The 12,500-nt window shown below is 37.5% G+C and overlaps 2 protein-coding genes and 1 non-coding gene across 3 annotated transcripts in view; 2 read left to right on the plus strand and 1 right to left on the minus strand.

The window, feature by feature from the left end:
- Positions 1-12,500, plus strand: part of LOC138028105 (cilia- and flagella-associated protein 77-like) — a 405,094-nt gene that overhangs the window by 150,577 nt on the left and 242,017 nt on the right. The gene's annotated exons all lie outside the window — the stretch shown is intronic.
- Positions 3,196-3,267, plus strand: Trnad-guc (transfer RNA aspartic acid (anticodon GUC)). Its single transcript has one exon. It is a non-coding gene; the product is annotated as a tRNA-Asp (tRNA).
- Positions 10,658-12,500, minus strand: part of LOC138038130 (histamine H2 receptor-like) — a 2,039-nt gene continuing 196 nt past the window's right edge. Inside the window, exon 1 of the mRNA XM_068883955.1 lies at positions 10,658-12,500. This exon is cut by the window's right edge and continues 196 nt beyond it. Within this exon, the coding sequence (XP_068740056.1) occupies positions 11,172-12,119 (948 nt within the window). The 5' untranslated portion in view covers positions 12,120-12,500 and the 3' untranslated portion in view covers positions 10,658-11,171.

The following is a 12,500-nucleotide window of genomic DNA, read 5'->3' on the forward strand; positions in this document are numbered from 1 at the left end:
TCCTGACAATATCCAACCTTTCCACAGAGGCTTTTTTGATTTGAACTCATCCATCTGTCTTGGAATGATAGCTTGGCCTGAAACTATTTTTTTTTTTTTTTAACAGATTATGGCTTTTTTAGACCTCCTGCCACATTAGCCCTCACATTGAGCCCACTTGGGGTGAGTAGGGATTTTGTCTGGAATGAAACAAGGTCAATTTCCTTCAGTCAGGGTTTGAGATTTCAGAAGACCTAATTTATAAATTAATCCTTGGACTAGACAGTACACCATTTCTTCTGTTTGCCTTCTTAACTTCCGCTTTACATGTATATATACTAATAGCCTGAGTTTGAGTTTGCTATTCCTACACGTATTTAAATTTATTATGGCTCTTAACATGTTTAAATCTTTGCAGAATATATTCTGGCTTGGCACGTGATGAACTGAAGACACTAAAATCATGTGTACTGGTTGATGAATTCCAAAGAAGTTTACAAAGCAGTTGAACATTTGTTTCCTTCTCGATCATAGTATTTCTTAATTTCACCACATGTAATCATCACGTTTTCCACGAAGTGCGCCTTCAGTGGTTAAAGATCTACCTGAAATTGTCTTAAATATCGCGCTAAAATGATCGTTAGCCCACATCGAATTGTAGCTCGTCTTTCCCAAAACCGAATAAAGTAAAATAAACGTAAATCGTAGTTGGAGCCGAGGAAACAGAAATAGTTTACGGGGTAATGCCTCTGTTTACTTTTTACTCACCTTACCACAATGAAAGTATAACGTAAGCACTTTTACTCAAACTGGATCCCCTTTTTAGCGTTTACTACCGCAAAGGTCTTCAGTCATACGTGGTATCATACGTGGTAAGTCATTTAGGTAATGATTCATCCACCACAAAAAGATTCCGAACAATATTTCATTCACAAACTCACACACAGTTCGTTCCGTAGTGTGTTCCGGAAAGAGACCGGAAGTGCTTAAACCACGCACATGCGCACTCATTTGACCGCTGTGTTTCGAGCAACAACATTGTGGAATGCCCTGCCTGATGACATGAAAGACCTCCAGTTGGATCCTTTTAAACGAAAATTGCAGAACCTGCTTTGGGAGGATTTTTAATTTTTATCTTTTATAGTTTGTATTTTTAGATTATATATATAGCTTTTAGAGACAGGCCTTTGAATTATTGTAAATAGATACTGAAAAGCCCTGATGGGAGTATTTAATAAAGTTTGCCATTTACCATTTAACATGTCTAACACCATCTTACATCTTTCCGTAATAGATCTCTGAAAGCTCTCTGTGCCAGATGCCTATTGCAGATCATTTGACTGAAAGTCTCAGAGTATCTGTTTCATTATTGGTTTTATTTCAGCCAATCTTCGAAAGAAATGATTCCCAAGTGCATGGTGAGTCTGCAATGGGTAAAAAAAAAATAAACCACAAGAGCTTTGTTATAATAAAATGGATCTAGTTGCAAATAATCCTTTACGAAGCTTGCTGATCCAAGAAGGAATCAGGAAGATCATAAATTTTCACAATGAAATTTAAGACCATTTCGAATTTATACATCTTATACCTCTTTACCTCTATATATTATTATTTTCTTATGACTTAACTTTCAGGTAAAGCCATCATGAATGTTAATATGAAGAAGTTAAATCAAAATGTTTGAGGGAACTCACTTTATCATCTGTACTAGAGAATGTTGTTCACCAAGTGGTGGTGAAGATAAATCTAGGGATCTTGGGTATTTCAGTATCAACTGAAAACGTTCTGTTTGATTATTAGCTAAAAAATCAAAGTAGCTCGGATTAACCCATTGACTCCCGGGGGTTCCCCATTGACGAGTAAAATCGTCTGGCATTAGACAGAGTAAAATACTAAGTCTGACCGGTTGGGTGTCAAAAGGTTAATTAAATTAATTAATGGGGACATAAGTTTTCAGTGATTGATTAAGGAAAAATAAGTGTGACCCTGTCAATATCTAATCTAGTCCCCATGAAAACATACTGATTTTGACATTTCAAGTGAATGTACAGGCAGAATGTATGTCTGATATATAACAATGAATTAATGACAGACATTTTACCTTTAACTTTAATTTGCAATTCATAAAGCCAGTAACCCCTCAATAGTACAAATTAAGTAGTAAATACAGAAATATTGGAAATATTCAGTACCATGGACAAAGGCAAACAAGGATACATCATAAGAAGTAAGATCATTCAAAAAATAATTTTACTATTTTTTTAAAACATGGTTGAAAATAATTGTGTTTTTAGGTTAGCCAATTATGTTTCAGGCAGGGGTACATTGAAACTTTGAAGAAGAAAACAGCAGAGATTCAATCACAACACTACTGCCATTGCTTGAGGAGCATCTGCATCTAAGAATGCAAGGCTATTTCTTAATTAAAGCACCCACATTTTTTGAAAACAATAGAGTACATGTCTGCAGTCATCAGTTATTGGCAGCAGTGTGCACCCTAATTAGATTAGTGCATTTGTCTTTTCATGAAGTACAGATGTGCACATGTCATATCACTATGCATTAATAAAGCACTACTTAATATGTGCATGGTATCAACTTTCTGTAGGAGAAATTAAGACCTCTTTTTATTCCCAAAGATGCAACGACAAAAACAGATCTGAGCAGGAATGCAGAACATTATTTTACACATGCCAAGAAAACTACAAAGATATCATGAGGTAATAGCCATTCTTACAGTACCCCATTCATTACTTACACATGCATGTGTTATATTAACTAAAGAACCACTTACACCTAGCATAAGAAATGAGATACACAATTTGCTTTCCTCATTAAATCCTCTCCCTCCATCTACTAGCAATAAGATAATCATAGGTTGTGCAATTGAATTAAATACTGACTTCAAGAAAAACCTAGCAGCCTTTACTAAAATTAGAGTCCTAGTTAGAAGGCATATACTATTGTTATTAGCACACTCGTCTTCCCCCTGGGCAATTTGGATTAAAAGGGTTAATTTTGTATAGGTTTTATCTTCAGGGCCTGTTGGTAGAACAAAAAGTTGAAGAAGGGAGATTGTCAGCTAGTAGTGTAAAATGAATGCAAACATGTGTAATATTATATGGGTTTTAGGTGAGCTAAATACTCATTTTCTCAAAACTCCACTTGCGATAGGGTCTGTAAGAAGAAAATCGTTACTAATTCTCGCATGCCAGATCCTCGGTAGTATAGTGGTGAGTATCCCCGCCTGTCACGCGGGAGACCGGGGTTCGATTCCCCGCCGGGGAGATATACTGTTTTCACGACCCCACCAGCAATGCTGATTTTACCTATCGTGCTAAAATAAAGTTCTCAAGTTCTCATGCCTGTAAGGCTGCAGTATTTGCTCTCAAATATTAGAATACATGTTATTTGGTTCCTGCTTTGCCGGGTTCCCTTTGGTGAAGACTTTGAAAACTAAAGAAATTAATACACTGAATTTGTAAAATCAATTTAACTACCCGACATGACAACTGTTAGGTAGAAAACCCCACCCTTTATCCTTTACTGATTAAGAATGACATCATATTGTCCTCGATCCAGCGCTCTAGGGCTTTTTTGATACCGACCGTCATCAGTATAAATCCACTTAAAATGAGAATTGAATTTCTGATAGTAGCAGCATTAGTTTTAAATGAAATCTTCACAGCTGAGCCGCTAAACGAAAATGATAGATTTGTACTAGCAAAATATTCTGCACTTTTGCGTACAGTATAAATTACCCTTGTTGAAGGGGGGCATCTTGGGTTATTTGCAGCGCAGATTCCTTCCCCAATATTTTCGCAAGGAGTGTCACCAGATGCAACGTTCACTGCACATAACAAATTTTTCGTTCCACCACAGGTAGCCCAAGCTTGATATATGTGTATCTGTACTGTACTTTTTTATGCAAGAGCAGAAATATAGGGGTTTGTACGGGGAAAACGGCTTTTCTCAAAATTTAAAAAAAATTATTTACGATTTAAAATTAAAAAAACAGCTTACCTCGCTTCAGTCTTCTGTTTCTTTGTCTTTGGTACGGTTTCTGGGTCCATTAAGATCGATTTAGGTGGTTTTTAGTAGCTCCTTTTTTCCCTCTCTATAGAAGAGGGACCGAAAACCACCTAAACCGCTCTTAATCGACCCAGAAACTGAAGCAAAGACAAAGAAACACAAGACTGAAGCGAGGGAAACTACTTATTTTAAAACGTAAATTTATACATATATGTTTTTTTACTTTTGCGAAAAACCATTGTCCCATACAAAACTTAAAATTCCTACTCGTACATAATATAGTACAGATACACATATATCGAGCTTGCGCTACCTATGGTAGGACACAGAACCTTAATGGTTTACTGATACTCTCGATTTGTTTGTGTCTTTTCCTTTGTGTGGTTAAGGAAGGGATTTGCATCATGGAAAATTAGCTCCATTAGTCCGTTCGATTCCAAAATAGAATCCTTTTAGATCAAAAGAAAGTCACTAACATAAGTTACTGTTCCTTTCTTTGTTACGTTGTAATAGGGCATCAATAGCCCATAAAGATCATACGTAATAGCTCAGAAAGCGCTGGAACCCGTTCCTTGAAAAAAAAAATGCTGATAAATATCGAACATACAACCAGCAGTACTTGCCTAGTAAGGGCCGTTCAGGATTTAGTGGATCGGGGAAAGGTTTATTAGGTTTATTTTGGGTACCCTGCGGGCTAGTCGTGACTAAAAGGTCGAGGGCTCACGGGCCGGGTTAGTTTTGGTTGACTGTAAACCAATGAATTCTCGACGACCACAGCATCTTCTCTGTTGTGGTTGCTCTGATTAAACAGCGACCAATGATCTTTACTATTCACATAAACGGAGAAAATACTGATTGAGAATGTCCTGAACTTCCTTCTTGGCCCTAATCTGCCACTCTTTTTTTCGCCGTCGTCGTCTGTTTTTTATACATCTGAAATGCATACAGAGACACTACAAATGCTGGGAAATGTGAGTAAAGTGCAGAAAGGTGGAAATTCAGCATGGTGAAGTTATTTTGCCTTTTCCTTTCATTTCACAGAAAGTGTCTCGATAAAAGAGGCCATTAAAATCAAGCAAGAAATTGTGCCGAAGTCTTAATTCGTAAATGTCACCAGACAACTCCGCGACTGGTGATAGTGGTGATAGCGAAGAGCTTGAAAACGAAGAAGAAAGGAAGAGGAAAAGGAAGTTCATGACAAAGGCTGCCTTGTGGTCAACCCAGCTCGACATGCTGATGAGATCTTTGGACAGAAAATTGTTGCGTAGAAGATCCGCCTAGGTGGCCTCATAGGACAAGATAACAACAACCAGAAAACTTGTCAGAGCGGCGTATTGCCCCGCAAGACGCCCCGCAGTGGGCAATCCGCGTTGTTCCGCAGTGCTTAAAACTTGGTAACATTAGCGTTAAACCAGTATTAGAGATTAAGAGAGTTTGACCAAGGAAACTTGACCGTTATACCGCCCAAAATGCTGTTGATAATCTATTGGAAATCTTTAGTTGACGCACTATCAACTAATAGCCATGCTAATGCTATAAATAGAGAATGTCTGGTTGTCTTCTATGCACAAATAACCATTCTTTGGAAAAAATGTGTTCTGTGCAAAAAATGCAGTAGAATAGCAGCAGAATTTCACTGTTTTTTTAAAGAGGACTTTCTCGGCTTTTGAAGTGGATTTAGGTGACTTCAAAAGTTCACCTAAGACGCCCATCAGCATACTACCAGGAATCCTGCCTGATACCTGATACCTGATTGACGTGCTGCTAAACCATTTATTGGGTGACCGATTGTGTGAGTTAGAGAGTTGCATTTATATTACTCATAAAACAATGGCCGTCTCATTTGAAGAATACCAATTTTTTTGCACCAAGAATATCTATAGTTCGTTGTTGAAGAAGTCTTAACTTCTATCGAGGAAATAGAACAATTGGAACTTACATTTATTTCCCGGCACGTAATAAAAATGGGAAAGCCAAAGTCTCTTCACTTCACACTGTCACCGCAAGACTTTAATCATGCCGAAAAAAAATGAAATCAATGATTACAATTGGTGCAAAATCTAGTTAGTATGCTGGTGGCCGTCGATTGAGTGTCTTTTCGGCACAAAGAGTTAAAAATAACTTTGGCGGATTTTCGCATGAAATAGCGTTTACTCGAAGTTCATTTTGTTAATTTCAAGTCGGTGTGGCTAAAGCTGTTTTCCACAATGAACTACAACATAAATATAACTTATTAGCTTGCCTCAAAGTTAAAACGCTGTTTCATGGGAAGTTCCTACTGAACTTGTTGTTTCGGTTTTGACTTGTTGTTGGTGAGTAAGAAAAAAATCAAGATTATATCAGTTTTTTTTTTCAAAGTTTTCAGTGGTTCCATTTACCCTGTCATTTCTGTCCACTACTCCTGATATTGTCAGCTACATGATACTTCCAAGAGAGGTGTCATGATTGTTTGTCATAAATTAACTTAACTAATTCTACGTGACAGTGATTGTACTTGTTATGCAACAAAGTTGTTGATAACTCGGCGCTTGTTGCGCGTGTAGTGTAAATATTACAGCTATAAATAAATTAAAGCCTTGAAAGAAGTGAAGCACTGGAATTGAAAAAAATTAATTTCCAACCTTCGATTTATTTATACACTTTTACATTTACATTTTGAATGTATACTACCACTTAAAAATGCGCCACAAAATCGATTCCCAGAGATATTACAGAATGTAAGGTGTGAGATTCTTGGTTTTGCCAAGAGTATGAATTCCTTTGAATAAAAAATGGAACAACACAGTTTTTCGTCATATCTGCATTTCAGTCTGTCTCTCATATGGCATAACACGGGAGTGGATGGCAAATTAATTTGTCTACGGTGGTTTCAGAAATGCCACTCTAGACATATTTCAGACATTTGAAAAACATTTCAATTGAGACTCAAGTACATTTATGATGGACAGTTGTTTGAGTTGAACGGTGTCTTTTACGGTTGGAAAAATCCAGACGTTTTCTCGTTCTACCGTCCTGATTAAGGAAAAGTAGTCCAGAGATCTGAGTTTTACATTCAGCGCTTCAAGCCAAAAGCTATAAATACACCCCAAGACATCTTTGGCTACATCTTTGCTAAACCTTTGACTTGAATCTCAAACATGTTTGACTACACCTTTGTCAAATCTTTAACCTGAATCTCAGACATGTTTGACCACGCCTTTGTCAAACCTTTGAACTGAATCTCAGACATCTTTGACAACACTTTTGCCAAGTCTTTGAATTGAAGCTGAGACATCTTTGACGACACCTTTGTGAGGGTAACAAAGGGTTTAATATTTGACGCGCGTCAAAGGTATGTAAAGCTGTAACAAACGCGGTCTTTATCGCGCCTTTGACAAGACATTTGGCGCTATGTAAATCCAGTTTTTCGTCCCGTGTTAACCAATATCTGGGAAAACCATAAGGCGGACAGTTCCAAAGCCTTTTATTTTCACTAATCTTACAGCCAGTAAGAATAAACAAGCCGGGAGCTCCGCTTTTAGGCTTGGCTAAATCTATATATTAATAATCATCTCTAATGGAGAAAAGCTACATGGCAATGTTTTTTGGGTTGAGTGAAAACAAGTTAAAAGGGAAAATAGACTTAACTGATTTGAGTGTAATGTGAAGTGCTAAGTTTATACCCCATATGAACCATGTGAGTGTTGGGCCTACTGATGGAAATGGGCCTACACAAGGACAGAGAAAAGGGAAAATAGTTCACTTCCGGTTGCCATCCGCGTCTCAAAAATGGGCGTGCTTAAGTTCCCTATTAGTGACGAGCAACAGGATAAAAATTAAAGAACAGAAAAGAGCACGAGAGAAGAGGAGACGAAATTTGAGCAATTTAAGAGAAGAAATCGTCGAGAGAAGCCGAGGAAGGAGAAGAAGAGAAAATTTCAATGAAAATCAACGTAAAGCTAAGAGAAATAGAGCGAGAGCCAAAACACTTATTACAACGGTTAGCTTTCAGTTAATGTTTTCCTTCTTAATATATGCCTCGCTGCCTTACATATTTTGTAAAACTAGCTAAAAAAAACGAAGAATGCCTGAAAACGTTTGCAATTCCGTGTTGACAGAAATTCTGACATATTTCAACAATCACATTTATAGGCTTTTTATGTCAAATCGATGTCCAGTTGTCAGCTGCTTTGTTTAATTGTGAAATTGCAGTCGAGTAAGCGAATTTACTACGCTTTAGGTTGACTTGTTAATTAGTAAACATTTTTGCTATTGTTCTGAAGTAAAGAGAGAGGGAGTAAAGATTGTCAGTCAAACGGAAAATGTCGTGAAAGAGATTACTGTGTGTGTAATTTTCATTTAAATAGTTGTTGATTAAAATTGTAGGTTATTGTTTGCAGGGCTTGTTTGTTTAAGCGTCATTTACATTAGCAAGTTTTCCTTGACAAGTGCATTTGCCAAGGAAAACTTGCCGACTGTACACACTGACAAGTTCTCCTTGACACGTTTTTCCTTGACAAGGTTTCCTTAGTAGTTTAAAATTTAAATATGACAAGTTTTCTTTCATAAGTGCACTTGACAAGTAATATGCACTAGTAAATAACGTCTCTGACAAGTTTTTCCTTGACAAGTCAGTCCTTGTTCAAAAACTAGCAAAAACAAGGGCACTTGTTACGGAAAAACTTGTCATATTTTTCCATTTACACTGCCAAGGAAAACCTGTCAAGGAAACAGTAAATGTGGCTTTACTGCATGCTGTTGGCTCAAAATCAGGTGTTTGATCTGTTTGATCACTGTAAACTGTACACACTAATGACGATTAATTTTGTACTTTATACAGAAGCATAGCTATTTCCGTAAACACTATACACTCGTTTTTTTATAAGAACCTTTTTTATAAGAACGTTGAGGCTTAGATTAACCAAAATTATAAGAACTTATTAAGAACATTCCTCAGGCTGAAGGCGCTGTTACACTGTGAAATGTTTCGTGCAACTTGTCTCGCAATGTTTTCGCGACATTGTGGTGGAACAAGTTGCACGAAACATTTCACAGTGTAACAGCACCTTGAGACTGAGTCGATCAAGAACTTTTTTATTTTGGTGTTTGTGTTTTAAATGAAAGCATGAAATAATGGGAAAGAAATGTAAATTAACCCAAATACTTATGGGCATAATTAGTATTATAACTTCTCAAACTCATTTACAATTCATAAGCCAAAAACAAAAGAAATAACTACCGTGAAGGAAGTTTGGATATGTGGTCTTAATTAGCATAAAATTTCGCCAACTTTGATCCCAAATATCTCTTAAAATACTGATTCTTTTGAGAAGCAATATCAAACACTCGAAAGAGTGTTTCATCAGATATCCAACCACCTCGAAATCGGTTAAAAAACTCGGCCTTCGGCCTCGTTTTTCAACTCGCTTCTCGGTGTTTGGATATCTGATATCCGATGAAACACTCCTTCTTGTGTTTGATATATTACATAACGATGATTTTCTGCAGGGGCTGATCCAGTGGGGAGTTTCAGAACCATTCCCCTCTATTAACTATGATTTAGTAGAGAGCTTTAGCCACGACGACGGGAACGGCAACAAGTACGTCATCTCAAAAAATAAATTCCGGTTATTGTTATCACTTCGAGACTATTCCAGACTTTTTAACCTGACAATGGTGTGGCAATCCCTCAAGAATGAAACCGATATGAGAGTCACGCTTAATTTAGGAGAGGAAATGAAAATTATATCTCCAATTGGCGACGTCTTCCTTAAAACCTCAAATTTGGCTATTTCACGTTATTGTTTTGCTGACGACGGCAAAGAATTGGACAAAAATGAAAAACGCACATGCAGGGCGTGCAAAGCTATTGTTTTTGCCCACGAAATATGCAAATTTGTCACTTTCTCGTTGCCGTCGCCGTTATCGTTGCTAATTCCATCTCATATCCAACGCTCGCTCATGGCATAATTGTTCTGAGCAAGTCGCGCGGGATTTGCGCCGCTTCGCGGCTCGGTAAATATCCACCGCCGTAGCCACCTCCACTTTGGTGAATAGTTAATAATTATTATATCAGGTTCAACTTTTTTTCAGAGGTTATTATGGAATACAGTTTCGATAATCAGTACTTTATTCTTGGCTGACTGAATATGTCCCAAACTACCTTTCGGCATTGTAGCGAACGCTCTTGCACTTTCTTTTGGACAACCTTTCTCGAAACAGCTGTATGAATGGAAAGTAATTTTCGCACTTAAGGTCGTGTTCTATTGGGATCAACCGTTTTTATTTGGTTGGGTTAGTTGGGTTTTTTAGTGTTCTATTCGGAAGAAAACCGTTTTCGGTTGGTTTGGTTGATCAACTTTTTCAACCGGCATCAAACTAGGTTGAAAAAGCATTGGCAGCGACCGCTGTCGTTTACGCGTGCTCCTTCCGTGTTGCTTTCCTCAACTTGTCAACGCTGAAAAGTCTGGTAAGGAATATTCCCAGGAGTTAGCGCGTTTCAACCGAAAATGGTTTGAAAAGTGTTCTATTGGGAAACCTCAAGTGTGGTTGAAACGGTTGATCCCAATAGAACACGACCTTAGACTCGCTTTGAAGAGGAGGCTGGTGTGAACTCGGAAATGGCTTATTGACTGATGTTCTGAAGATTCATGTGATACTTCGATAGTCATTTTTTTGTGAATTTTTAATTCTGCATTTAAATTTTATTCAAATTTAAGATAAGGGATAGGGAAAAACTTACTTTTGCATTGACAACAAAAGCCGATTGCCACTAAAGTCTGTTATCTACAATGTAATTTTTTTATCCAGAAAATAAGAACCTATTTAAGAATTTTTGTATAACATTTATGTAAGAACCTGTTTAAGCTAAATTTTAAAATGGAATCATCTTACTCGCGAACTTTTACTGTATGACAAACAGAAGCCCACCGTTTGATATTTCACATGAGCGAAATTTTATGCGAGGAAATTCTTTTTTGTAAACTAGGAGTGGTCAGTTGGTCGACGTGGTACAATTAATTATATTAAAATCACTGTGAATATAACAAGCACTTGCAGAGGTAAAGCATATTCGCCAACGATTATGTCATGCAACTACTCCATGCTTCTTTTCCTGGCTGGTTCAATTAGCTTATTCATTGACTTATGTTATACTCAACATTGTAGGACACGACATCCTTTTAATGGCCTGAAGAGAAGCAAAACAGTGTTTTGTGCATTGCACTTGAGACATTTTGTCGTATTTCTCTATATCGCCAACAGTACAGGATGGGGTTTAGCGATGAATTAAGAAACATGAGGAAAATTTCGGTTTGACGATACACGCCGACTGCAAAACTACTGTTGACCTGCGTGATTATGCTTTCAAAAAGGAGAGGAAGATAACAGACAACAAAAACAACATAAACGATGAAAGTATTTAAAGCGTTTTTCTGTTGTCGTAGAAGGCCCGCTCTCACTGAATGATCACTTGTTTGTTGAAGCTCGCAGCGAATTTGCATCCTATGGTGCCTCACAACTTTGTAAATTCTTGCATATGCGCAAGACGTAAAAAGGACTGCAATGCATCCCATAACAATATTTACTATCTCAGAGTGTTTTGGAAGTGAAATAAATGTGAATGCAGCAGCGATGCTTATCACCCACAATAACACCAAAAGTACTGCAACTCGCCTTGTCGTGACAAGTTCATGATATCGCAAATGGAGGGAAACCGAAAGCAATCTGTCCACAGTGATAGCTGTAATAGTAAGTAGCGATGCACAGGTGAGGAAGAAAGTAAAGAAATAATAAACAGATAAAATTATTGGGCAGAAGAATTCCAAGTTGTTATTTCCATCTACTTTCATGATTAAAATAACTGTCGTTATAGCAGAATTCGACAGTTGCGCGAACAATCCCACTGCCAGATCTGAAAAAGCGAGGCTACAGAATAACGTCTTTAAATTTGTCGGAATCGACGAGGCCTTCAACAGAGCTCGGATTATGAGAATATTTCCAAGGACTGCTACGAGGGAGAAAACTAAGTTTAAAGCACAAATTGCGATCCTGAATGCTCTGTGATAATAAACAAGTTGCAAAGTTATTTCCAAATAGTGCTCACAAAACTCCGAAACGGTCATGTTCATGATATATATTCTCAAATCTGCGAAACGACTTCCTGTTTTGAAGAGGCCCTGACTATTTTACGGCACATTCAATGACAGTTTTTCATGATTTCGCTTAATCACAGAACCATTGATTATCAGGGTGAGTTTACTTGGAGGTAGTTGTTACATCAATTCCGGCAAACTTATTCCATCGAAGGTTGCAGGTGTTAATCATTGTAAAAACCGTGCATGTTGCTTTCAGCAGCTATCTCCATACGTAATTAATTGGAACTTGGGATCTTCCTGTGTAATTTCCTTAGAGAATACCAATTTACTCTCAATGATGTCGTACCATGCACGACTTTTTCGTTGACGTCAAGTCAGTTTTAGCTCTGCAACTGTTAAAGATTTGAAAGCACA

The sequence above is a fragment of the Montipora capricornis genome, chromosome 2, assembly GCF_036669925.1.
Source record: "Montipora capricornis isolate CH-2021 chromosome 2, ASM3666992v2, whole genome shotgun sequence".
Classification (NCBI taxonomy): Eukaryota; Metazoa; Cnidaria; class Anthozoa; order Scleractinia; family Acroporidae; genus Montipora; species Montipora capricornis.